General features: G+C 46.3%; 1 protein-coding gene and 2 long non-coding RNA genes across 3 annotated transcripts; all 3 read right to left on the bottom strand.

The window, feature by feature from the left end:
• Positions 1–7,737: 7,737 nt before the first annotated feature.
• On the bottom strand, positions 7,738–8,519 carry LOC103653924 (putative ubiquitin-conjugating enzyme E2 38). Its single transcript, XM_008680727.2, has 2 exons — positions 8,178–8,519; positions 7,738–8,097 (listed from the first exon to the last, which is right to left on the bottom strand). Exons 1-2 carry the CDS (start codon positions 8,502–8,504, stop codon positions 7,816–7,818), a joined length of 609 nt encoding a protein of 202 aa, XP_008678949.1. The 5' UTR covers positions 8,505–8,519; the 3' UTR covers positions 7,738–7,815.
• A 1,206-nt stretch (positions 8,520–9,725) lies between these two features.
• Positions 9,726–10,313, bottom strand: LOC103653923 (uncharacterized). The gene is made up of 3 exons (XR_565805.2): positions 10,202–10,313; positions 9,970–10,111; positions 9,726–9,740 (listed from the first exon to the last, which is right to left on the bottom strand). It is a non-coding gene; the product is annotated as an uncharacterized lncRNA (long non-coding RNA).
• A 232-nt stretch (positions 10,314–10,545) lies between these two features.
• LOC103653922 (uncharacterized) lies at positions 10,546–10,980 on the bottom strand. The gene is made up of 3 exons (XR_565804.3): positions 10,901–10,980; positions 10,738–10,810; positions 10,546–10,640 (listed from the first exon to the last, which is right to left on the bottom strand). It is a non-coding gene; the product is annotated as an uncharacterized lncRNA (long non-coding RNA).
• Positions 10,981–26,699: the final 15,719 nt, after the last annotated feature.

Below are 26,699 nucleotides of genomic sequence, written 5' to 3'. Positions count from 1 at the left end.
TTCGCCGCATGCCCTCCGTAGATCATGAAGCAGTCGCGGACCTCGGGGAATTCTCCTGCTTGGTGATCTTCGTTCTTGTCGTCGTCGCGGGCCCTGCTACCCTCGGCGGGTGGCCCGGCCCTGTGGAAATGACGCCGAAGCATAACACACTCCTCGAGGGTGTGCTTGACGGGCCCCTGATGGTAGGGGCACGGCTCCTTGAGCATCTTGTCGAAGAGGTTTGCACCTCCGGGGGGCTTCCGAGGGTTCTTATACTCGGCGGCGGCGACAAGGTCCGCGTCTGCGGCGTCGCGTTTCGATTGCGACTTCTTCTTGCCTTTCTTCTTGGCGCCGCGCGGAGCAGACGTCTCGGGAGCTTCTTCCGACGGGCGGCCCTGGGGCTGCTTGTCCTTTCGGAAGATAGCCTCGACCGCCTCCTGGCCGGAGGCGAACTTGGTGGCGATGTCCATCAGCTCGCTCGCCCTGGTGGGGGTTTTGCGACCCAGCTTGCTCACCAGGTCGCGGCAAGTGGTGCCGGCGAGGAACGCGCCGATGACATCCGAGTCGGTGATGTTGGGCAGCTCGGTGCGCTGCTTCGAGAATCGCCGGATGTAGTCCCGGAGCGACTCCCCCGGCTGTTGCCGGCAGCTTCGAAGGTCCCAGGAATTCCCGGGGCGCACGTATGTGCCCTGGAAATTGCCAGCGAAGGCTTGGACCAAGTCGTCCCAGTTGGAAATCTGCCCCGGAGGCAGGTGCTCCAACCAGGCACGAGCAGTGTCGGAGAGGAACAGGGGGAGGTTGCGGATGATGAGGTTGTCGTCGTCCGTTCCACCCAGTTGGCAGGCAAGGCGGTAGTCCGCGAGCCACAGCTCCGGTCTCGTTTCCCCCGAGTACTTTACGATAGTAGTCGGGGGTCGGAACCGGGTCGGGAATGGCGCCCGTCGGATGGCCCGACTGAAAGCCTGCGGACCGGGTGGTTCGGGCGAAGGACTCCGATCCTCCCCGCTGTCGTAACGTCCCCCACGCCTGGGGTGATAGCCTCGGCGCACCCTTTCGTCGAGGTGAGCCCGACGGTCGCGTCGATGGTGCTCGTTGCCGAGGTGGCCCGGGGCCGCAGGCGCGGTGTTGCGCGTGCGCCCGGTGTAGACCGAGGCTTCCCGCATGAATCGGGAAGTCGCGGCATGAGGTTCCGAGGGATATCCTTGCCTTCGGGATGCAGTGCTCTCGGCCCGCCGGGCCGCGGCGCCTTCCAGGAGATTCTTGAGTTCTCCCTGGATCCGCCGACCCTCGGTGGTTGACGGCTCCGGCATCGCGCGGATGAGCATTGCTGCGGTTGCCAGGTTCTGACCGACCCCGCTGGATGCGGGCGGCGGCCTGATCCTGACGTCGTTGGCGACGCGGTGCTGGAGACCTTGGGGCAGATGACGTATTTCTCCGGCCAGGGGTTGGCCCACCCATGCCTGTCCGACGTCCCGACGGATCGGCTCAAGTGCTCCCGTTCCCTCGTCGAGCCTGGCCTGCGCCTCGCGGACTTGCTCGAGTTGTGGGTCGTAACCCCCCGCCGGAGCGGGGACCACAGCTAGCTCCCGTGGGATGTCGGCGCGAGGCTCCGGCCTAGGGAGATCACCATCCTCCGGCATGCCAAGATGGTTGCCTTCGGTGGGATTCCCTAGCTCGATGTGGAAACATTCGCGGCTTGGGCCGCAGCTCTCGTCACCAAGGCTGCGGCTTGCATCGGAACAGTCGGACAGACAGTAGTCACATGCGGCCATGAAGTCCCGCACGGCACTGGGGTTGCCAAGTCCGGAGAAATCCCAACCGATGCTGGGGTCGTCATCTTCCTCGGACCCAGAGGGCCCGTAGGTCGAGACGTCCGTCAGTCGGTCCCAAGGCGACCGCATACAGAACCTCAGTGGGGTTGCACTCGCCTCAATGAGAGCGCCCGCCAAATCGAGGTCGTTTGGCGGGTTGAGGCCGAGTCGAAATGACGCAAGATGGGAGTTAGTCGTTACCTTTTGGTCGACGAGGAGCGACGTAGTCACATCGGGGACTGGTTGCGCCGTCATCTCTGGTTCGAGGGCGACGTCCTGCAGGCTTTCCGCGAGCGCGCCGGCGTCGTCTTCTTGCTCGGGGTCGTCGTGCCGCGGGGGGACGGCGCTTGCCTCCGTTTTGAACGCGAGGTCGATGTCCGGCGTGCCTTCCGTCGGGGCGTCGGGGGCGTCGATTCGCTCGACGGCCGGCGAAGCGCGGCCTCCCGTCTGGCCTTGACGGCCCCGCCTCCTCCTCCGTTGGCGGGGGAGAGAACGGAGCGAGCCCGAATGTTGCTTTTCCACCACGCGGGGTAGACGTCGTCGATCCCGCCGCCGGCGGGCGGGTTGTCGGCCGCCATTGTCGTGGTCGCACGGTGGTGGAAGAAGTATCATGTCGTAGCTGCCGTCGAAGGACATGAACTCGAGAGCCCCGAAACGAAGCACCGTCCCGGGCCGGAGAGGTTGCTGGAGACTGCCCATCTGGAGCTTGACGGGGAGCTATTCGTCAGCACGCAGCAGGCCCCTACCTGGCGCGCCAACTGTCGGCGTTTCGAGACAGGGGGGTCCCTAAGCCGACGAGTGAGTGTGCTGCGTGCCCCAGCCCAGATGGGTCGAGCGCGTGGGCGAGCGCGGAGGGGGGAGAGGCGAGGCGGCCGGAGCCGAGCGTGAGAGAGGTGGAAGTCCCGCGGCCTTCGTGTTCGTCCCGCGCCCAGGTCAGGTGCGCTTGCAGTAGGGGGGTTACAAGCGTCCACGCGGGTGAGGGAAGCGAGCGGCCCCAAGAGAGCGCCTGTCCCGTCCTCGGTCCCGCGCGGCCAACCTTCTCTGAGAAGGCCCTGGTCCTTCCTTTTATAGTTGTAAGGAGAGGATCCAGGTGTACAATGGGGATGTAGCAGAGTGCTACGTGTCTAGCGGAGGGAGAGTTAGTGCCCTAGGTACATGCCGATGTGGCAGCCGGAGAGATCTGGGCATCCTGCTGGCGTGATGTCGTGGCTATCGGAGGTGCGACGGAGCCTGATGGAGGGATAGCTGTTGGAGCGGTCGAGTCCCTGCTGACGTTGTCCTGCTGCCGTAAGAGAGCTGGGGGCCGTCGTCGTCATAGAGCTCGTGGAGCGCCATCATTGCCCCTCTGGCGGAGCTGGCCGGACGAGACGCCGGTCTTGTTCTCCGTGACCCGAGTCGATTCGGGGTAGGATGATGATGACGTTTCCTGTTGACGTGGCGGTCTGTGCTCTAGGCAGGGCGACGTGGGGTTTCCTCCGAAGCCGAGGTTGAGTCTTGCCTTCAGTTGCCGTGGCCGAGCCCGAGCCAGGGGGTCGGGCGAGGCGGAAGTCGTCCGGCCGAGGCCAGGGCGGAGTCCGAGCCCTGGGGTCGGGCGAGGCGGAGTTTCGTCGTCTTCCGGGTCTTAGCCCGAGTCCGAGCCCTGGGGTCGGGCGGAGCGGAGTTCGCCGTCTCCCGGGTCTTAGCCCGAGTCCGAGCCCTGGGGTCGAGCGGAGCGGAGTTCGCCGTCTTCCGGGTCTTAGCCCGAGTCCGAGCCCTGGGGTCGGGCGGAGCGGAGTTCGCCGTCTTCCGGGTCTTAGCCCGAGTCCGAGCCCTGGGGTCGGGCGGAGCAGAGTTCGCCGTCTTCCGGGTCTTAGCCCGAGTCCGAGCCCTGGGGTCGGGCGGAGCGGAGTTCGCCGTCTTCCGGGTCTTAGCCCGAGTCCGAGCCCTGGGGTCGGGCGGAGCGGAGTTCGCCGTCTTCCGGGTCTTAGCCCGAGTCCGAGCCCTGGGGTCGGGCGGAGCGGAGTTCGCCGTGGCGCCTTTTGCAAGGCCTAATTGCCTGTCAGACTCACTCTGTCGAGTGGCACTGCAGTCGGAGTGGCGCAGGCGGCGCTGTCCTTCTGTCAGACTGGCCAGTGGAGCGGTGGAGTGACGGCGGTCACCTCGGCTCTGCCGGGGGCGCGTGTCAGGATAGAGGTGTCAGGCCACCTTTGCGTTAAATGCCCCTGCAATTTGGTCAGTCGGTGTGGTGATTTAGTCAAGGTTGCTTCTGAGCGAAGCCAAGGCCTTGGGCGAGCCGGTGATGTGTCCGCCATAAAAAGGGGGCCTCGGGCGAGACGGAAGTCTCTCGAGGTCGGCTGCCTTCGGCCGAGGCTAGGCTCGGGTGAAGCGCGATCGAGTCACTCGTGTGGACTGATCCCTGACTTAATCGTGCCCATCAGGCCTTTGCAGCTTTATGCTGATGGGGGTTACCAGCTGAGAATTAGGCGTCTTGAGGGTACCCCTAATTATGGTCCCCGACAATAATATGCAGTTAATAGGATTCTGAAGATCCGTCATGAGATCCTAGGAGGACTCATATCTTTGAATTATAAATATGCAACATATAAATCTCGTACCGAATAATACATTCCTGATGAATGATCACTCTCTTGTGTAGAGAGAATATCTCAGATGAGATTATAGTTCCTTGATGGAACCTTTCCAGAAGAAATAAAGTCTATGTTAAACACCAAAGTTTGATAATCCCTATAAAGGGATAAAGACCCATATAGACCCGGGAATGAATGAAATGAGGAACCAAAGGACTTGAAGTTTGCTTGATTAGCACATGTGCATGTCACGAGTTTTACCGAGTGTATGTACACTCGTGTATTCCACCATATGTGGAATTACGGTATCCTCTAAAGCCCTGATGGCAGAAACCTATAAGGTTTAGGTGTTACTGGCAAAATATCCCCATTGTGCCAGAATGACAGACTATAACGATGTATCTGATCGATGAAAAATCCCAGATGGATTACGATCTTAGATGGACTTTTGTTACACCATCATAGATGTTGCAATGGATGAACGCCTCGAGCGATGTGTCATATTTAGAATATGTACTATTGCAACTATATTATCCCCTAAGTCCTATTGAAGGACATGTTATTTGCTTTGCACAATTATGTATAAATTGTGGTGTAATATAGAAAATGATAGCACCCCAACCTCATCCATTCTCGTTATTCCAGATGAACAATGAGACATATATCTTAAAAATATGCTTGAGTTATGAGGGATAACGACTTTGACAGATGTCATCGTCAGGGGGAGCGAATGCTTATATTGATCACAATCGTGAGACAATAAATGTCATATTCTATGCCCTGAAGGCGTGAGCTTGATGATCAATATGTGAACCTTTATGGAACTTTCTATCAAATATATAGATCCAGTCGATCGAACACCATCAGTCAAAGTGGCTTATTTATATTGATACGTGCACTTACCTCGTATATCCTAGAAGTGAGTAGAGGTAAAGTTCCTGAAATAGTCCTTGCAAGGATATGCAATCCGTTTGCTAAATCTTTATGTGCATATACTTCTAGAAGATGTTTTGCTTTATTGATACAGTTTTGCAAGGATCAGGGGGAGCACATTTCTAAAGTTAGCCCTTGTAGAATATTCGATAGAATCTAGATCCCAGAGGATTGTAATATGTCCTAATGACAGCTGTTGTACTCTTTTCCCTTAGTGAGTTTTCTTGAAGTTTCTCACATGAGGTTTTTAACGAGGCAACAAAGTGCAAATGCAATTTGTATCACCATGCACTCTTTCTCCACATTTTCCCACTGGGTTTTTCGGAGTTTTAATGAGGCATGTGTTGGTCGCGGTATTCGCCCAAGGGGGAGTGTTAAGTAACCCTAGTTAGGGTTATGTGGGCAAATACCGACTTTGCCCCTGAGGGGTCTCACATCTCTATATAAGTAATATGTACACCCCCTCATAAGACAGAGAAGAGAAAGAGGCCAGAGGCCCAATCCTATACCATGTGTCTCGTGTGTTTCCTCTGTCGTGCTTATGGGAAGGGAGACGAGTCTTCTACAGCTTCTCGCGCCTCTACTACTGACGGGAGGGAAGGGAGCGGATCTGGTGATCCGTGGTGACGTAGTTCTCAATAGTGCCCACCTGGCGACCCGTGAGCTGGCGCCTTCCCAAGTGCGGCGGAGGCTTCTGGAATTGGTGTGCAAGTTATAGACCTTTTGTTATGTTCAAATGAATGGATACGAGAAAAAACAAAAGCCATAATTACTCTAAATAATATTAATGATTAAGAATGGTTGTTTGTGTATTTTATTATCTTAAACATTAGAGAGTATGCCACTTTATTATATATTTGTGGATATAAAATAATATACTTGTATTTCCGACTAGAGTTTATTGTTTTCAAATAATCGACAATTCTGATCCCATTGGGTTTTTTTTGTTTTCGTTTTCAGCCCGTTGAAAAAAATATAAAAACAAAATCAATTTAGCTATTTTTTGATCGTTTTCATCCCTACCGCTCGGTATAGGTTCAGGTCGCCATGGCGTGCTAAGCTACAACAACGATACTTAATAGGCATAAGGCCATCTCCAGCATTACCGTACAAATAGATGTGCAAAACAATGTTTTGCATTGTCATGCACTGTTTACAGAGTGAAGTTTGAAATGATAGTGAGATAACTTAGTGTAGTTGTTGACTGATGAAGAAGGAATGGTGAAGGGATAGTCTAGTTGGCATTAGTGTAGTTGTTGGCTTTGCTAGTTAGAGTAACTTAGTCGTGGTTACTGTAGTCACTACTTTTAGTAATTTTCTTTTGTAGCTCATTAGAGCATGTTTGTTCGGTGTTATAATTTGTCTAGATTATATAGTCTACCTTATTTTAAATTAATGCTTGGTTTAAAATATATTAGATTATATAATCTGGGTAATTTATAGTCCCAAATAAACAACCATTTAGTGTTAGCTGGTATTGTTTTAAAATTTTGTGTGAAAAAAACGTTATGGGTAGTTAATATCTTAAAAATTGCAAGACTTTTTTTGGTATAAAGTTCAAAAATTTATAACTTTTACATGTAAAGTTATATAAAGACAAATTTTATATTATAATTGTAGAACTAGGTGAATGCCCGTGCGTTGCAACGGAAACAACTAAAAATACAATAATTTATATCTAAATGTGTGTTATATTGTTACGAAAAAAGATTTCATAATCTATTTGTGATCCTAGGCTCCTAGCCATATATAAATTTTGTTATTTTAATCTAACTATTTCACCACTACATTGCAACTAACCACCACTATATTGTAACCATCAGTATCATGCAGACATCTTAATAAACCACAATACAACAAAGCATCCTTATTAGACAAGATAAGCGCTGATTATGATCTATGATGTGCCAGCAACACTTTTTCCAGCTTTGTATGCACACAACCAGAGGAAAAACAGAACGATGAAGGAGGCATTGACAGACAACAAGCGGGTGATGGATGTGGATCAAAATATGAGCCAACAAATCATCACGTAATTTTGTGGCCTTATGGGTGCACCTACAGCTGCAATCACAAGATGACACGGTCACTTGGTTGCATACACTTGATGGTCAGTACATGACAAAGTCTGCATATACAATGCACTTCCAAGGAACTACCACATCCATAATAGTTGAAAACACATGAAAAACCAAAGCCCCGCGGAGAGAAAAAAAGACTATTGACCAAAGCTCCAGGTCGCAAGAAGACTATTGACTGTATCAGTCCAAAGCATGGTGCTATGTTCCAAAAGAAAAAAGGAAGATCAAAATGTAATGGCAACACACTCCACTCGTACATCTGCGAAGAGGTCGGAGTTGATGTATCTCTCACTGCCACTTGGGAACACAGTGATGATCATCTTGCCCTTGTTCTCCTCTCTCGAAGCGACCTGAAGACGCACTTAAAATGAAGTAGAATGAAGCTAGAAATAGCTAAGGCAACAAATATCTGATGATGAGAGCAACACCGTGGGGCATTTGCCTTCAACACGATTTCACGCTAGCTGCTATGCTAGGCACGATCTCGTCTTCTGTTTCCAGCTCCATCACTCGTCTTCTGTTTGCAGCAAACTCAGCCCTGAGATGTTCAGTGTAGAGCGTCAGCGACTTGTGGAATTCTGCAAAGCACTTGTCATGGACGTATCTGCGGTTGCTCCTAGTCCCAGCAGACGACCCAACGACTGTCCCAGACATGTAAGCCCTGCAAGCGTCGAGGATGGCACGCTCATGCTCGTGGAAGTGCCACAACACAAGGGTCTCAAAATGCTGCAGGGAAGGAGATGAAGCTATATCAACTAATCAATCAATCAAGAGATGAAGTATCCATTCATATTTGTTCAGTTCACCATTGGAGGCTTCCGGAGTGAATACAACATCGTCTTGCATGATCTGACGAAGGCCGTCTGATTGTAAGCCAAGGAACACCTCTCACCACCTGTCGTTTCAGCCGAGTTCTTGTATCCTGGCTCATTGAAGTATGGCCTGTCATTCAGCACGAGGCCCTGGATGGAGACCAGAACCTGCAGCATGGTGGAGCTCGACTTGCCCCACTTCTCGCACCCCTTGCCCCACCAGGTGTTCAGAAGGCTCAGGCACACTTTCCCGCTCTCGTACAGGTTCGGGTTCAGCCGAAGTCCGCCAGAATGGTAGTATACTTTCTGAACACACGACATCAATCAAGTACTGCTGCTCACATTTCCCTTTTGCGGTCGATGTAGTTCTATTGGTTTTCTTTCGAGCGTGGGTTCCTCAGAGCTGTTCTGACCATGAATCACGCTGCGCAGCGGCAGCTACAGTCCGACCTGTACAACAGATCCAGAACAGTGAAGAAATCGAGAACGCCGACTGCTCAACGAACAGTGGAGACTAGACAAAAGAGAGAAAGAAATTGAAACACCTGCGCAGCAGACTGTGTGATTGGGCAAAAGGGAAATGAAAAAGATGATTACTTACTTTATGTATTTCAGCAAGTAATAAAAGAACACTTGCATTCTCAACCTGCATGTTGTACTTGTAGCACGTAGAGAAAAGAGAATTGGCCACAGCTACGGCCTTTGTGGAAAAGTCAAGTGTCACAAACAGGTTTTATTCTGTCAATTCATGTACTGGCATGATGAAGAGAGTACTCAGAATTAGGAAGGGGAGATATCTTCCATGCAATGTGCTTGCAAGTTGCATATGTAAAAGGAAAAATGCATTATTTTCATTTTTTTCTTAACGAATGGAAAACAAATAAGATGATATGCATACTTGTGTAAATATAAGCAAGGAAGTGCACAACCTGGCTAAACTGTTTTGCGACAAGGAGAGTGCGAGCACGCCGTACACTAAATTCTTTCTTTAGCTCAATGTCTACTCCAGAAACAGAAGATGATAACACCCCAAACATAGAGAACAACATAGCAAGGAAGTGTTGTCCACATAATATAACACAAAGTGTTGCAAAGTACCTGAGAATTTCAGATCGGATAAATGGCACTTTGCCAAAACAACGTGAGCTCGAGCACGCAGCTCAAGCCCACCATGACCAAGAATCATGGGAAGGCTCTGGTAGACAAGACTCAGTGCCTTCTTTGCATGGCTTGATCCAAGAGCCAGCCACAACTCAGCGAGAGTAAGTGTAGCTGAGGCTTCAAGCAGATCCAAGTTGAATGATTTGCAGAATGATTGGCTGGCCAACGCATAAGGAAGCCCAAGGACCGCATTATCAGATTTCTGGGAGAATCAGAATAAAAAAAGTGTTAGCTTACTCTGTACAGAATTGTAGTATTTACCAGGTTCTTTGCAAAATAAAAAAGATGATTACTTACTTTATATATTTCAGCAAGTAATAAAAGAACACTTGCATTCTCAACCTGCATGTTGTACTTGTAGCATGTAGAGAAAAGAGAATTGGCCACAGCTGCGGCCTGTGTGGAAAAGTCAAGTGTCACAAACAGGTTTTATTCTGTCAATTCATGTACTGGCATGATGAAGAGAGTACTCAGAATTAGGAAGGGGAGATATCTTCCATGCAATGTGCTTGCAAGTTGCATATGTAAAAGGAAAAATGCATTATTTTCATTTTTTTCTTAACGAATGGAAAACAAATAAGATGATATGCATACTTGTGTAAATATAAGCAAGGAAGTGCACAACCTGGCTAAACTGTTTTGCGGCAAGGAGAGTGCGAGCACGCCGTACACTAAATTTTGTCTTTAGCTCAATGTCTACTCTAGAAACAGAAGATGATAACACCCCAAACTCATCACAGATTTGTTGCGCGACTTTTAGATGCCCTCTAAGTAGATCAATTTTACACAAATAATAGCACATCAAATTATGGAAGCAAAATGCAACTACAAAATGAAGTGTAGAAACAGTTTTGTACCGATGAAGTGCGCGCTCATGTAGAATCTGCATTCCTAGAAGCTGGATGTGTAAACTTGTTGAGGATGGGAACTTCTTTTCAGCAAGCTTTAGAGCACAGAATGCAGCTGTAGATCATAACAGAAGGCCATAAGAAACTGTGGATAAATGCACATCTCCGTGGTGAAGCCTGCCCCCGCCCCCGCCTCACAAGAACGACAAACATCACAATAATATGCAAAATACGTGTGGAAAACATTATCAATATCACACAAATTATTTCTAAAAAGTTAATTTTTAATTACAGACAAATGTGTCGACAAATGTTCACTAATCAGCTAATCCTTTTTAGCGATATCGATGAGTCTTTGTTGTATGTTTGCAGGGATGGCATATCGGTACGAATTGTCCTCATAACTTAACAGATCAATCACAAAGTTCCTTCGAAGAGTCTTTGCATCCTACAGACAAAAACATAAGAGAACAAAACATATTATCTTGTAGAACGAGATAGCTGGAATGTATGTTTTGAACATAAAACGAACGTACTACACTCACCCCAACAAATTTCAGTCGTCTGTCATTCCCCCACATGGCCATAGCTTGTAGAACGAGGTAGCTGGTATTAAACCTATAGAATAATGTTTGGGCAACTTTGTTTACTACAATGATTATCATAGAAAAAATTTAAACTGCTGAGAAGGTGGTACGAAGAAAATACCCTCTTAAGTCAATTGTAACACCAGTCTGAATTGTATGTTCCCACTTAAAGATATCCTCCGCCCATCCAGAACGTTTCTTGCTGTAAGCAATCTTATATTTTTTTGAGGCCATGATAATCGCTTCCGCGAACCTCTTGTATGGCATGTGTTTACACCAATCTTGAGTCGGTGTAAAGTCGATAAAAGTCACATGCTTTTTAACATGATCTATTACGAAAAGGGCGTGACATCCATTGAATTTCCATGGCATAAGAACCTGCAAAATATCAGTCATTAGGATCCTACAACAGAAGTGTCCTTTATAAATACATTCGAAATGAACACATACTTACATATCTACAACCCGTGATATAATAATTCATTGATGGCCAACAATCGAGTGTTTTGGCTAACTCTTCTGTTGTAGGATCCTGATGGTACTTTGGAAGTTTACCAAAACCAACCATTCTCTGGACAGTATATATACATGTACGCATGAGGATTAGATGTAGATACTATATATTAATACATTAATGATTGGAAACAAACTTACCCAAAAACGCATGTCCATATAATGCTTTCTATTATTTATGATTTCTTCTTTCGGCCTACGTGACTCTTTATTGGCAAGCAGCCGAACAGCCATGTCAAAACATCTTAGAATCATATCTTGATTTGTCGTTAATATGTTCTGCAGGTCTTTGACAGATATTTCTATCTTAAAAGGATTGAAACTTCGCACCCATGTTCTCCTGTAATGTAGCATGATGAAAGTCTATATCAAGAATCTAAGTAGTTGATATACATAAATTAAATAAATCAATGAGCACTTACTCAAGTGTCGTATCGTCTTCTATTGCCATGATATAATCACATAAAACATCTATTGAATCGGCTTTAGTCACTGGCATGTCTTTTGTGGAAAGACCAACCATTAAAAAGTCATTGGTGCAACCATCGGTAGAGACTTTTACAGTAGCTCTTTTATCCCAATCATCAACAAACCACCTTTGCATGTCTGCTTGAGTAATAGGACCTTCCTCATCTTCATACACTACTTCGCTATCATCAAGCACGTGGAGTAGTTTCCTCTTATTAGAATCTGTTGGGTTTTCTAATATCTCAACATCAGATGGCCTTCCAGAGTCAACTTCTTTTTCATTTTTGTATAACAGACACTCCCTTCTCTTATTCAGGTCTGAAGATAGTAATATAGCAGCCATTTTTTTTCCTAAAGTGTGACATGTCATCCTACAAATAAGAAACAATTATTTAACATTATATATGTAACACTGACTGTAGATGTCCATATATGTCATAGTAGTAATAATATACCTGGGTAAAACTGTCAGACAGTTCATCCCCTGTCCAGTATTCGATATAGTTCAAAAGAAAGAGACCGCATGAAGAGCTACAATATACATTAATATCAAGATAAATATTGGTATGAATGAAGAAATTGGTAAAGAAGATTTTAGGGCGTACCTATCTGTCTGCTTTGCATATCCCATGTCAATTTCTCTGAGCGGCCAAGAAGCAACTTGGAGGTCTGGCCACCTGTGGTCTTTTAACTCCTTACGTTGAGATATCATATCAATTTGTCTTTGTAGTCCTTTAATCTTTATATATTGTAAAACAAAATTAGAGATTGGGATAAGTTAATATTGAATTCATAATTGTTTAGTTTGTGCATACTCACAGAGTCAGTGAGGTCTTTGCGGTCTTGTGAACTACCAAGTGAATCGAGCACTTGTATCTCCATATTTCTTGCATGGATAACGGCAAGATACCAGTGCGTCTCTCGGATGTTTATCGGAATAAACACCTACAAAACAGTTATAAATACTTGCATAAGAATAAATTACATATAAACACTAACTGTTCAAATTGCAAACTCATAAGTACCATGTCATGGTCTAGGTAAAGTAACACCCTTCGTTCAGCGCTACATATTTGTGTCATGTCTTTAATTGGATATAGCTCATCTGTTTTAATTTCAACATCACCATCTCACTTCAGGAAATTGAACTGGAAAGCATTTTCTATGTGAACGCGACCTCCAGATCGGCACTTTAGATGCTTTTGAGCTTTTATCAAATTTATGTAACAGTCTATAACCTGCAAGTGTGTAAGTTGTGGTTAAAAATACCAGGATGAGTAAAAAAACTTATACATAACAACGTCGCCAAATATAAAGACTAAGCATGGATTACCTCGTCACCTAAATATGCGTTCGGCTGAAATAAACACTCCATCCACTTCCTTTCAACAAAGGCATCATCAATAAGCACGACTTCTACCCTTGGTTCACAAGGGATTTCCTTAATAAAATCAATGAGGGCAAGATCACCTTGCGTGCAAATATAGTCTAGGAGCAACCAGTCATGAAATAAAACTAAAATTAGTTATTACAAAAAATACAAATTGATCCATACAGAACTATGAAAATTATAATACCTTCTCGAACTATTGCGGTTGCCACCGATTTTTTTGGCTTGTTATGAGACAAGCCTATAAATAGAGATTCCATTCTCGCAAGACAAAAACCTACATTCATAACAAATTGTTAGATGCATAAAAATTAATATTGCTAATTTCACAAATGATCCAAAACTCAACAATACTTTAAGATAGTATGCATGCAGTAAGAAGGTTGATGACTATCAAAAAATGTGCGGCTCTAATAAAAACAATTGTAGCATGCAAACATGACTTGATAATACACCAGACCAATCAAACAGAAGACAAACATCATCCTATTAGTTTGTTAGCTGAACATGCAACTCTTACCATGGGTCTAATTTGTTAGGACCTCTTTGTAGACGATGTTCTTGGTATATGTCCCACAATCTACGGTGGGGAGTTTCTTTACACCCTTCCTTGACTTTTTCCTCCCATCGACAGCTGGGATGACAAGAATCTTTATGTTCGATCGGGCTGTCGCTCTAGATAGAGCAACATATAGTTGGCCATGAGAGAACACTGGTTCAGGCAAGTATACACCAACATTGGGAATAGTCTGACCCTGTGCTTTGTTAACCGTCATTGCAAAGCTAAGCCGTACAGGAAACTGCTTTCTTTTGAACTAGAAAGGGAACATCTCTTCATCGGAGGGACACAACGGTATACGCGGTAGGAAAATCTGTTTTCCAACGTGTTGACCCAGTACAATCTCTGCGTCAATGCTATTTCTTTGAAAGCCACGAACGACCAGCCTGGTGCCATTGCAAAGTCCATTTGCAGGGTCTATATTCCGGAGCAATATAACAGGACATCCAATCTTGAGCTTCAAAACATGAGGTGGTAGCCCATTAGGCGTCAATGTGTTTAGGAACTCGGGTGGGTAGTAGTTATGGGGATCATCCATGGCGCTATCGAAACTATGGTACACCATATGCTCCCCTTGAAAACGATCAATCATCTTAACATTTATCATATCAACCCAGTCGTTCCGTGTTGACAGTATCGCCCTTGAAGTGATGTAGGTGGAATCAGACATATTTTCGTTGAGATTTGGGAAAGCGAAGTCTATTAGGTTGTCAAGATCGTTGTCACTCCCACTGTAAGGCACACACACATCATCAGGAAGACGAATGTCGCTGTCAATATTTGTTTCCTCAGTTCCACCGCCTACGCGTAGCAAAAACTCCGCAAACCAAGGGTCGTTTTTGCTCTCATGTTGCTAACAAGCTTTAAGTGCGACATGGACTCCCATAGGTAAGACATCCGTAGCGAAGACGCGACCACTTGAGCCCTTGACCCTTTACGAACAACAAGCAATATCTGTCTGAAATCTCCACCGAAGATAATGGTTTTACCACCAAATGGCAGTGTGGGTCGACCCATTATATCGCGCATGCTATTGTCCAGTGCCTCCACGGCTTGTCTCTTAGTCATAGAAGCCTCATCCCAGATAATGAGAGACGCTTTCCGTAGCAACTCTGTTGTTCCACTCTGCTTCGTGAAGCTACATACAGCGCCATCGTCAATAGTGAGTGGTATCTTGAAGCGTGAATGGGCGGTTCTTCCTCCAGGCATTATGGAAGCTGCAACGCCAGATGTAGCTGTTGCCACTGCAATCTTGCCCTGGTTGCGTAGCGTCGCGAGCAGCACTCTGTATAGATAAGTCTTCCCGGTGCCACCAGGTCCATCCACAAAGAATAATCCGCCCTGATCGGTGTCAATGGCAGACATAATCTTATCATAGGCGGCCCTTTGTTCCTCGTTAAGGGAGTCTTTAAGAGCCACATCTCCCACTGTCGGTTGGATAATTTCCTCCTCGTAAACCTCCCTAGCAGTACCAATAACATCGTCATACGCGTCGATGATAGGAGGTAGAGGGAATGTATTTATGTCCTTTCCCATTGACTGCAGCATGTTCCTAATGTCAATCAATACCATCTACTCAACATGAGTTTTGTTATGACTCCTGTGTTGATAGTCCTCGGACATAGAATCTTTGTGTTTCTGCCAGAGTACAGCCACATCGCTTGGCTCACAGTACACCAGTATTGTGGCAAAAAGTCGTCGCAGCACCGATGGCATCTGGAAAAGAACATGTTCAGTGAGACACTCATCCAGTGTGTTGTCTGACTCAAGTAGTCCCCTTCTCTCTGCTGCCTCACGAAAAGTCAGTAGGGTGACACCATCAACTGTCCTTAGATCCACATATGAGGTGGCGCCAGTCACGTGGTTTAGGAGAACACGAAGATAATAGCGCTCCCCCTCGGCCAGATGAGCAGAGACTATCCTACCGACTTGTCCACCTGTATCTCGTTTCCTCCGTTGCCATACTTTGCCCTTACCACTCTGCCAAGTGTACCACTCAGGGAAGTCACGATATAGGATGCCATGAGCCTCCTCGTGTAGCCTATTCGCCTCAAAATATGCTGTGAGCATCGACCTATCACCACCTGGACGGTTGACGACTCGCTCGACCATTTGCCGCTCGTGAAACGCCACCATGTGCATGTTTGGAAGATGGAGTTGCAGCTGCATAACAGGTGGAAGCTCAAAGCCGTATATCCTCCACAAGGCTTCCGGAGGAGTCACCCACCTTGCATCTCTATACTGCTTGATCTCATCAACATCATCATCTGCTTTGCTCGCATCTCTCATAACAACAGACGCACGATCATGGCCTTTGTATATGTACTTGAACAGGTATTTAACAACCTTGATGCTCCCACATGCCTCGACATTGATGTGACAGTTGAAGACATGAAGGAGGTATGGGTTATAAGGGACAACCCATCTATTGTCCAGTTCGCACCCTCGGACCTTTTCTTTACGATCATCGTCACGACGTCTGTAAATAGGGTACGAATCCTTCCCTTGCAAGGTTGTGTCACTGAAAGGCCGAGGGTAATGATTCTTGCATGATTTACGACCCTTAGTGCATGGGCAGTTAGGGTTTAGCGAACCACACGGGCCATGCATCATATGCTTGATAACCATCTTTCGTAGTTCAGTGTACTTGTTGCTTGGGATCTCGGCTGAGATCAAAAGGTCGTACTGCTCAGGACATGTGAGCTTGTACTTCCTCTGCATTATGAGTAGAAAATGGGCATGCAGCAAACCCCGCTTCTGAAACTCCACGACATAGACGTAGGCTCGGACCTTACCAAGAATATCCTGTTTAGTCAGCCTATGCTTTAACTCTTGTAGCTTCGCATGAAAGACACGCACTACAAGATCCGGACGATCTTGCGGTGTCTGCCTAGGGAGAAGCTCCCTCCTTATCTCATCCCAGTTAGGGTTACATGTCATGGTAAGAAATATGTCTGGTTTACCAAACTTCCGCACCAGAGCCAAAGCATCCATATACCGATGTCTCATGTCACGAGGACCGCCAATAAACGACATCGACAACACAGTTTGCTTGCCAACTTTCTCTGCTCTAATATCTCCATCTAGCATGCTATCCACCAAGCCCTGGTACAGGTCTGCCCTTAACCGATCCTGATTCCTGCGTATGTAATCTAAACGAGAGCTCTCAATCTTTATGTACGTGTCGACCGCGAACTGCTGGAAAAGCCGCTTTCCATGAAGTATTGGATTGAATACCCCGGGGCGAATCTGGAATTTGTAGCAGTAGTAGTCACGTACAGACACACATAAATGGCTAGGAGATTCTGCATACACAAGGTTTATAAAGTCAGTGATGCTGAAAAGATAGTTAATAATGCTGAAATAAATCAAATTATAAAAAAACAACTAACCCGCATCTTCATCATTTGCATTACTTGCCCTATGTGTCGCACGGTATGCATCAACTTCGTCCATGGATACTCCAACCTTTGGGATATTTGCATGCCATCCAAGTTCACATCTAGGGAAGAACAATGGATATGATAGTGCATCGTAACATCCATGATATGAGCGAATGCAGTGGCTTGAACTGTCCTTCCCATGGAGCATAACACTCTTGCTAAACTGGCCTCGCCCTTCGCTCCCTTCGATCCAGACAGCAGCCACCTCGGAAGTGAGAGGTGTGTTATATGTCTTCTGGTTCAACGTCTAGTCTAGGTTCAACGCGATACGATAGTGAAAGTCGCCTAGAGGGGGGTGAATAGGGCGAAACTGAAATTTACAAATAAACACAACTACGAGATGGGTTAGCGTTAGAAATAAACACGAGTCCGAGAGAGAGGGCGCAAAACAAATCACAAGCGAATGAAGAGTGTGACATGCGGATTTGTTTTACCGAGGTTCGGTTCTCGGAAACCTACTCCCGTTGAGGAGGCCACGAAGGCCGGGTCTTTTTCAACCCTTTCCCTCTCTCAAACGGTCACTCGGACCGAGTGAGCTTCTCTTCTCAAATCAACCCGGGAATAAAACTTCCCCGCAAGGACCACCACACAATTGGTGTCTCTTGCCTTGGTTACAAATGAGTTTATGATCACAAGAACAAATGAGAAAGAAAGAAGCAATCCAAGCGCAAGAGCTCAAAAGAACACGACAAATCTCTCTCGCTAATCACTAAAGCCTTGTGTGGAATTGGAGAGGATTTGATCACTTGAGTATGTCTAGAATTGAATGCCTAGCTCTTGTAAGTGGTTGAGAAGTGGAAAACTTGGATAACTTGAATGTGGGGTGGTTGGGGGTATTTATAGCCCCAACCACCAAACTAGCCGTTGGTGGAGGCTGTCTGTCGAATGGTGCACCGGACAGTCCGGTGCACACCGGACAGTCCGGTGCGCCAGCCACGTCACCAAAACCGTTGGGTTCCGACCGTTGGAGCTCTGTCTTCTGGGCCCGCCTGGATGTCCGGTGGCGCACCGGACATGTACTGTAGAGTGTCCGGTGCGCCAGCATGGGCGTGCCTGACCTCTGCGCGCGCTGGCGCGCAATAAATGCACTGCAGGTAGCCGTTGGCGCCTGAAGTAGCCGTTGCCCCGCTGTTACACCAGACAGTCCGGTGTACACCGCACATGTCCAGTGAATTATAGCGGAGCAGCCGAAGCGAATTCTCGAGGCTGGCGAGTTCCGGAGGTCGCCTTTTCTTGGAGCACCGGACACTGTCCGGTGTACACCGGACAGTCCGGTGAATTATAGCGAGCCACCTCCGGATTTTCCCGAGAGTGAAGAGTTCAGCCTCGAAGTGCCTCTGGTGCACCGGACACTGTCCGGTGCATACCGGACAGTCCGGTGCGCCAGAACAGAGGTGCCTTCGGTTGTCCCTTTGCTCTTTTGTTGAACCCAATACTTGGTCTTTTTATTGGCTAAGTGTGAACCTTTGTACCTGTAGAACTTATAAACTTGGGCAAACTAGTTAGTCCAATTATTTGTGTTGGGCAATTCAACCACCAAAATTAGTATAGGAAATAGGTGTAAGCCTAATTCCCTTTCAATCTCCCCCTTTTTGGTGATTGATGCCAACACAAACCAAAGCAAATATAGAAGTGCAGAATTGAACTAGTTTGCAAAATGTAAGTGCAAAGGTTACTTAGAATTGAGCCAATAAATATCACTTACTAGATATGCATGGATTGTTTCTTTATTTTTTAACATTTTGGACCACGCTTGCACCTCATGTTTTGTTTTTGCAAATTCTTTTTGTAAATCCTTTTCAAAGTCCTTTTGCAACATAGTCAAAGGTAGATGAATAAGATTTTTGCAAAGCTTTTTCAGGTTTGAAATTTTCTCCCCTTGTTTCAAATGCTTTTCCTTTGACTAAACAAAACTCCCCCTCAAATAAATTCTCCTCTTAGTGTTCAAGAGGGTTTTAAGATATTAATTTTGAAAGAACTACTTTCTCCCCCTTTAGACCACGAAGATATACCAATTTGAAATTTACCAATTGAAAATCATTAATTTTAAAATTAGGGTGGTGGTGCGGTCCTTTTGCTTTGGGCTCATACTTTCTCCCCCTTTGGCATGAATCGCCAAAAATGGATACTTTGAGTGAGATATAAGCCCTTTCCTAATTATTTTTTCCCTTTTGGCAAATAAAACATATGAGTGAAGATTATACCAAAGATGGAGAGTGATGCGGAGCGACGGCGAAGAATGAGTAGTAGAGTGGAGTGGAAGCTTTTGTCTTCGCCGAAGACTCCTATTCCCTTTCAGTATACCTATGACTTGGTTTGAAATACACTTGAAAACACATTAGTCATAGCATATATAAAAGAGACATGATCAAAGGTATATTTATGAGCTATGTGTGCAAATTAACAAAAGAAATTCCTAGAATCAAGAATATTGAGCTCATGCCTAAGTTTGGTAAAAGTTTGTTCATCAAGAGGCTTGGTAAAGATATCGGCTAATTGATCTTTAGTGTTAATGTATGCAATCTCGATATCCCCCTTTTGTTGGTGATCCCGAAGAAAATGATACCGAATGGCTATGTGTTTAGTGCGGCTATGCTCAACGGGATTATCCGCCATGCGGATTGCACTCTCATTATCACATAGAAGAGGAACTTTGGTTAATTTGTAACCATAGTCCCGCAGGGTTTGCCTCATCCAAAGCAATTGCGCGCAACAATGGCCTGCGGCAATATACTCGGCTTCGGCGGTAGAAAGAGCGACCGAATTTTGCTTCTTTGAAGCCCAAGACACCAAGGATCTTCCCAAGAACTGGCAAGTCCCCGATGTGCTCTTCCTATTAATTTTGCACCCCGCCCAATCGGCATCCGAATAACCAATCAAATCAAATGTGGATCCCCGAGGGTACCAAAGCCCAAACTTAGGAGTATAAGCCAAATATCTCAAGATTCGTTTTACAGCCGTAAGGTGGGATTCCTTAGGGTCGGATTGGAATCTTGCACACATGCAAACGGAAAGCATAATGTCCGGTCGAGATGCGCATAAATAAAGCAATGAACCAATCATCGACTGGTATACCTTTTGATCCACGGACTTACCTCCCGTGTCGAGGTCGAGATGCCCATTGGTTCCCATGTGTGTCTTGATGGGCTTGGCATCCTTCATTCCAAACTTGGTTAGAATGTCCTGAGTATACTTTGTTTGGCTAATGAAGGTGCCCTCTTGGAGTTGCTTGACTTGAAATCCTAGAAAATACTTCAACTCCCCCATCATAGACATCTTGAATTTCTGTGTCATGATCCTACTAAATTCTTTACATGTAGATTCGTTAGTAGACCCAAATATAATATCATCAACATAAATTTGGCATACAAACAAATCATTGTCAAGAGTTTTAGTAAATAAAGTAGGATCGGCCTTGCTGACTTTGAAGCCATTAGCAATAAGGAAATCTCTTAGGCATTCATACCATGCTCTTGGGGCTTGCTTGAGCCCATAAAGCGCCTTAGAGAGCCTATAGACATGGTTAGGGTACTCACTATCTTCAAAGCCGGGAGGTTGCTCAACATAGACCTCCTCCTTGATTGGTCCGTTGAGGAAGGCACTCTTCACGTCCATTTGGTAAAGCTTGAAGCCATGGTAAGTAGCATAGGCCAATAATATACGAATTGACACAAGCCTAGCTACGGGTGCATAGGTTTCACCAAAATCCAAACCTTCGACTTGTGAATACCCCTTGGCCACGAGTCGAGCTTTGTTCCTTATCACCACACCATGCTCATCTTGCTTGTTGCGGAAGACCCACTTGGTTCCTACAACATTTTGGTTAGGACGTGGAACTAAATGCCATACCTCGTTCCTTGTGAAATTGTTGAGCTCCTCTTGCATCGCCATCACCCAATCCGAATCTTGAAGTGCTTCCTCTACCCTGTGTGGCTCAATAGAGGAAACAAAAGAGTAATGCTCACAGAAATGTGCAACACGAGATCGAGTGGTTACCCCCTTATGAATGTCGCCGAGGATGGTGTCGACGGGGTGATCTCGTTGTATTGCTTGGTGGACTCTTGGGTGTGGCGGCCTTGGTTCTTCATCCTCCTTGTCTTGATCGTTTGTATCTCCCCCTTGATTATTGTCGTCATCTTGAGGAGGCTCATCTCTTTGATCAACTTGAGCCTCGTCCTCATTTTGGGTTGGTGGAGATGCTTGCGTGGAGGAGGATGGTTGATCTTGTGCATGTGGAGGCTCTTCGGATTCCTTAGGGCACACATCCCCAATGGACATGTTCCTTGGCGCGATGCACGGAGCCTGTTCTTCACCTATCTCATCAAGATCAACTTGCTCTACTTGAGAGTCGTTAGTCTCATCAAACACAACGTCACAAGAAACTTCAACTAGTCCTGAGGACTTGTTAAAGACTCTATATGCCCTTGTGTTTGAGTCATATCCTAGTAAAAAGCCTTCTACAGTTTTAGGAGCAAATTTAGATTTTCTACCTCTCTTAACAAGAATAAAGCATTTGCTACCAAAAACTCTAAAGTATGAAATATTGGGCTTTTTACCGGTTAGGAGTTCATAGGACGTCTTCTTGAGGATTCGGTGTAGATATAACCGGTTGATGGCGTAGCAAGCGGTGTTGACCGCCTCGGCCCAAAACCGATCCGGTGTCTTGTACTCATCAAGCATGGTTCTTGCCATGTCCAATAGAGTTTGATTCTTCCTCTCCACTACACCATTTTGTTGTGGGGTGTAGGGAGAAGAGAACTCATGCTTGATGCCCTCTTCCTCAAGAAAGCCTTCAATTTGAGAGTTCTTGAACTCCGTCCCATTGTCGCTTCTAATTTTCTTGATCCTTAAGCCGAACTCCTTTTGAGCCCTTCTCAAGAATCCCTTTAAGGTTTCTTGGGTATGAGATTTTTCCTGCAAAAAGAATACCCAAGTGAAGCGAGAATAATCATCCACAATAACTAGACAGTACTTACTCCCGCCGATGCTTATGTAAGCGATCGGGCCGAATAAATCCATGTGAAGGAGCTCCAGTGGCCTGTCACTTGTCATGATGTTCTTGTGTGGATGATGAGTGCCAACTTGCTTCCCGGCTTGGCATGCGCTACAAATCCTGTCTTTCTCAAAATGAACATTTGTTAGTCCTAAAATGTGTTCTCCCTTTAGAAGCTTATGAAGATTCTTCATTCCAACATGGGCTAGTCGGCGGTGCCAGATCCAACCCATGTTAGTCTTAGCAATTAAGCAAGTGTCGAGTTCAGCTCTATCAAAATCTACCAAGTATAGTTGACCCTCTAACACTCCCTTAAAAGCTATTGAATCATCACTTCTTCTAAAGACAGTGACACCTACATCAGTGAATAGACAGTTGTAGCCCATTTGACATAATTGAGATACGGAAAGCAAATTGTAATCTAAAGAATCAACAAGAAAAACATTGGAAATGGAATGGTCAGGAGATATAGCTATTTTACCCAAACCTTTGACCAAACCTTGGTTTCCATCCCCGAATGTGATAGCTCGTTGGGGATCTTGGTTTTTCTCGTAGGAGGAGAACATCTTCTTCTCCCCCGTCATGTGGTTTGTGCACCCGCTATCGATGATCCAACTTGAGCCTCCGGATGCATAAACCTACAAAACAAGTTTAGTTCTTGACTTTAGGTACCCAAACGGTATTGGGTCCTTTGGCATTAGAAACAAGAACTTTGGGTACCCAAACACAGGTCTTGGAGCCCTTGTGTTTGCCCCCAACAAACTTGGCAACTACCTTGCCGGATTTGTTAGTCAAAACATTGGATGCATCAAAAGTTTTGAATGAAATGTCATGATCATTTGATGCACTAGGAGTTTTCTTTCTAGGCAACTTAGCACGGGTTGGTTGCCTAGAGCTAGATGTCTCACCCTTATACATAAAAGCATGATTAGGGCCAGAGTGAGACTTCCTAGAATGAATTCTCCTAATTTTGCTCTCAGGATAACCGGCAGGGTATAAAATGTAACCCTCGTTATCCTGAGGCATGGGAGCCTTGCCCTTAACAAAATTTGACAATCTTTTAGGAGGGGCACTAAGTTTGACATTGTCTCCCCTTTGGTAGCCAATGCCATCCTTGATGCCAGGGCGTCTCCCATTATAGAGCATACTTCTAGCAAATTTAAACTTTTCATTTTCTAAGTTATGCTCGGCAATTTTAGCATCTAATTTTGCTATATGATCATTTTGTTGTTTAATTAATACCATGTGATCATGAATAGCATTGATATCAACATCTCTACATCTATCACAAATAGACACATGCTCAATAGTAGAAGCAGAGGGTTTGCAAGAATTAAGTTCAACAATTTTAGCACGCAAAATATCATTGTTATCTCTAAGGTTGGAAATTGTAACATTGCAAACATCTAATTCTTTAGCCTTAGCAATCAATTTCTCATTCTAATTTCTAAGGCTAGCAATAGAGACATTCAACTCATCAATCCTAGCAAGTAAATCAACATTATCATCTCTAGGATTGGAAGTTGAAATAGTACAAACATGTGAATCAACCTTAGCTAACAATTTAGCATTCTCATTTCTAAGGTTGTCAATGGTCTCATGGCAAGTGCTTAGCTCACTAGATAATTTTTCACATTTTTTCAACTTGTAGAGCATAAGCATTTTTAACCTTAACATGCTTTTTGTTTTCCTTAATAAGGAAGTCCTCTTGAGAGTCCAAGAGATCATCCTTCTCATGAATAGCACTAATCAACTCATTTAATTTTTCCTTTTGTTGCATGTTTAGGTCGGCAAAAAGGGTACGCAAATTATTCTCCTCATCACTAGCATTATCATCACTAGAGGATTCATATTTAGTGGAGGATTTAGATTTAACCTTCTTCCTTTTGCCGTCCTTTGCCATGAGGCACTTGTGGCCGACGTTGGGGAAGAGGAGTCCCTTGGTGACGGCGATGTTGGCGGCGTCCTCGTCGGAGGAGGAGTCGGTGGAGCTCTCGTCCGAGTCCCACTCCCGGCAAACATGGGCATCGCCGCCCTTCTTCTTGTAGTACCTCTTCTTTTCTCTCCTCTTTCCCTTCTTGTCGTTATCCCTGTCACTGTCACTTGATAATGGACATTTAGCAATAAAGTGACCGGGCTTACCACACTTGTAGCAAACCTTCTTGGAACGGGATTTGTAGTCCTTCCCCTTCCGTTGCTTGAGGATTTGGCGAAAGCTTTTGATGATTAAAGCCATCTCCTCATTGTCGAGCTTGGAGGCGTCAATTGGTTGTCTACTCGGTGTAGACTCCTCCTCCTTTTCTCCTCCGTCGCCTTAAATGCCACCGGTTGTGCTTCAGACGTGGAGGGTTCATCAAGCTCGTTGATCTTCTTTGAGCCTTTAATCATACACTCAAAGCTCACAAAATTCCCGATTACTTCCTCGGGAGTCATTAGTGTGTATCTAGGATTACCACGAATTAATTGAACTTGAGTGGGGTTAAGGAAAATGAGAGATCTTAAAATAACCTTAACCACCTCGTGGTCGTCCCACTTCTTGCTCCCGAGGTTGCGCACTTGGTTCACCAAGGTTTTGAGCCGGTTGTACATATCTTGTGGCTCCTCCCCTTGGCGAAGACGAAAACGATCGAGCTCCCCCTCGATCGTTTACCGCTTGGTGATCTTGGTGAGTTCATCACCCTCGTGCGCGGTCTTGAGTAGGTCCCAAATCTCCTTCGCACTCTTCAACCCTTGCACTTTGTTATATTCCTCTCTACTTAGAGAGGCGAGGAGTATGGTTGTGGCTTGGGAGTTGAAGTGCTCGATTTGGGCCACTTCGTCCGTATCATAATCTTCATCCCCTACGGATGGTACCTGTACACCAAACTCAACAACATCCCATATACTTTTGTGGAGTGAGGTTAGATGAAATCGCATTAAATCACTCCACCTAGCATAGTCTTCACCATCAAACATTGGTGGTATGCCTAATGGGACGGAAAGCAAAGGTGTATGTTTAGGAATGCGAGGGTAGCGTAAGGGGATCTTACTATACTTCTTACGCTCTTGGCGCTTAGAAGTTACGGACGGCGCATCAGAGTCGGAGGTCGATGTTGATGAAGTGTCGGTCTCGTAGTAGACCACTTTCCTCATCCTCTTGTGCTTGTCGCCTCTCCGATGCGACTTGTGGGAAGAAGATTTCTCCTTCTTCTCTTTGTGGTGAGAAGAAGATCTTTTCTCCTTCCGTTTGGAGGAGTCCTTCTTCTTCTCCTTCCTCTTGGTGCGGGACTCTTCCGATGAAGTGCTCCCGTGGCTTGTAGTGGGCTTGTCGCCGGTCTCCATCTCCCTCTTGGTGTGATCTCCTGACATCACTTCGAGCGGTTAGGCTCTAATGAAGCACCGGGCTCTGATACCAATTGAAAGTCGCCTAGAGGGGGGTGAATAGGGCGAAACTGAAATTTACAAATAAACACAACTACGAGATGGGTTAGCGTTAGAAATAAACACGAGTCCGAGAGAGAGGGCGCAAAACAAATCACAAGCGAATGAAGAGTGTGACACGCGGATTTGTTTTACCGAGGTTCGGTTCTCGGAAACCTACTCCCCGTTGAGGAGGCCACGAAGGCCGGGTCTTTTTCAACCCTTTCCCTCTCTCAAACGGTCCCTCGGACCGAGTGAGCTTCTCTTCTCAAATCAACCCGGGAATAAAACTTCCCCGCAAGGACCACCACACAATTGGTGTCTCTTGCCTTGGTTACAAATGAGTTTATGATCACAAGAACAAATGAGAAAGAAAGAAGCAATCCAAGCGCAAGAGCTCAAAAGAACACGACAAATCTCTCTCGCTAATCACTAAAGCCTTGTGTGGAATTAGAGAGGATTTGATCACTTGAGTATGTCTAGAATTGAATGCCTAGCTCTTGTAAGTGGTTGAGAAGTGGAAAACTTGGATAACTTGAATGTGGGGTGGTTGGGGGTATTTATAGCCCCAACCACCAAACTAGCCGTTGGTGGAGGATGTCTATCGAATGGTGCACCGGACAGTCCGGTGCACACCGGACAGTCCGGTGCGCCAGCCACGTCACCAAAACCGTTGGGTTCCGACCGTTGGAGCTCTGTCTTCTGGGCCCGCCTGGATGTCCGGTGGCACACCGGACATGTACTGTAGAGTGTCCGGTGCGCCAACATGGGCATGCCTGACCTCTGCGCGCGCTGGCGCGCAATAAATGCGCTGCAGGTAGCCGTTGGCGCCTGAAGTAGCCGTTGCCCCGCTGTTACACCGGACAGTCCGGTGTACACCGCACATGTCCAGTGAATTATAGCGGAGCAGCCGAAGCGAATTCTCGAGGCTGGCGAGTTCCGGAGGTCGCCTTTTCTTGGAGCACCGGACACTGTCCGGTGTACACCGGACAGTCCGGTGAATTATAGCGAGCCACCTCCGGATTTTCCCGAGAGTGAAGAGTTCAGCCTCGAAGTGCCTCTGGTGCACCGGACACTGTCCGGTGCATACCGGACAGTCCGGTGTGCCAGAACAGAGGTGCCTTCGGTTGTCCCTTTGCTCTTTTGTTGAACCCA

The sequence above is a fragment of the Zea mays genome, chromosome 4 (assembly GCF_902167145.1).
Source record: "Zea mays cultivar B73 chromosome 4, Zm-B73-REFERENCE-NAM-5.0, whole genome shotgun sequence".
Taxonomy (NCBI): domain Eukaryota; kingdom Viridiplantae; phylum Streptophyta; class Magnoliopsida; order Poales; family Poaceae; genus Zea; species Zea mays.
This window is presented reverse-complemented; position numbering and strand designations above follow the sequence as displayed.

Coding starts and splice junctions, on each gene's coding strand:
- LOC103653924 (XM_008680727.2), bottom strand. CDS start 8,504: ATGTCGTGTGTTCAGAAAGTATACTACCATTCTGGCGGACTTCGGCTG. Junction 8,098..8,177: donor CACTCCGGAAGCCTCCAATG/GTGAACTGAACA, acceptor CCTTCCCTGCAG/CATTTTGAGACCCTTGTGTT.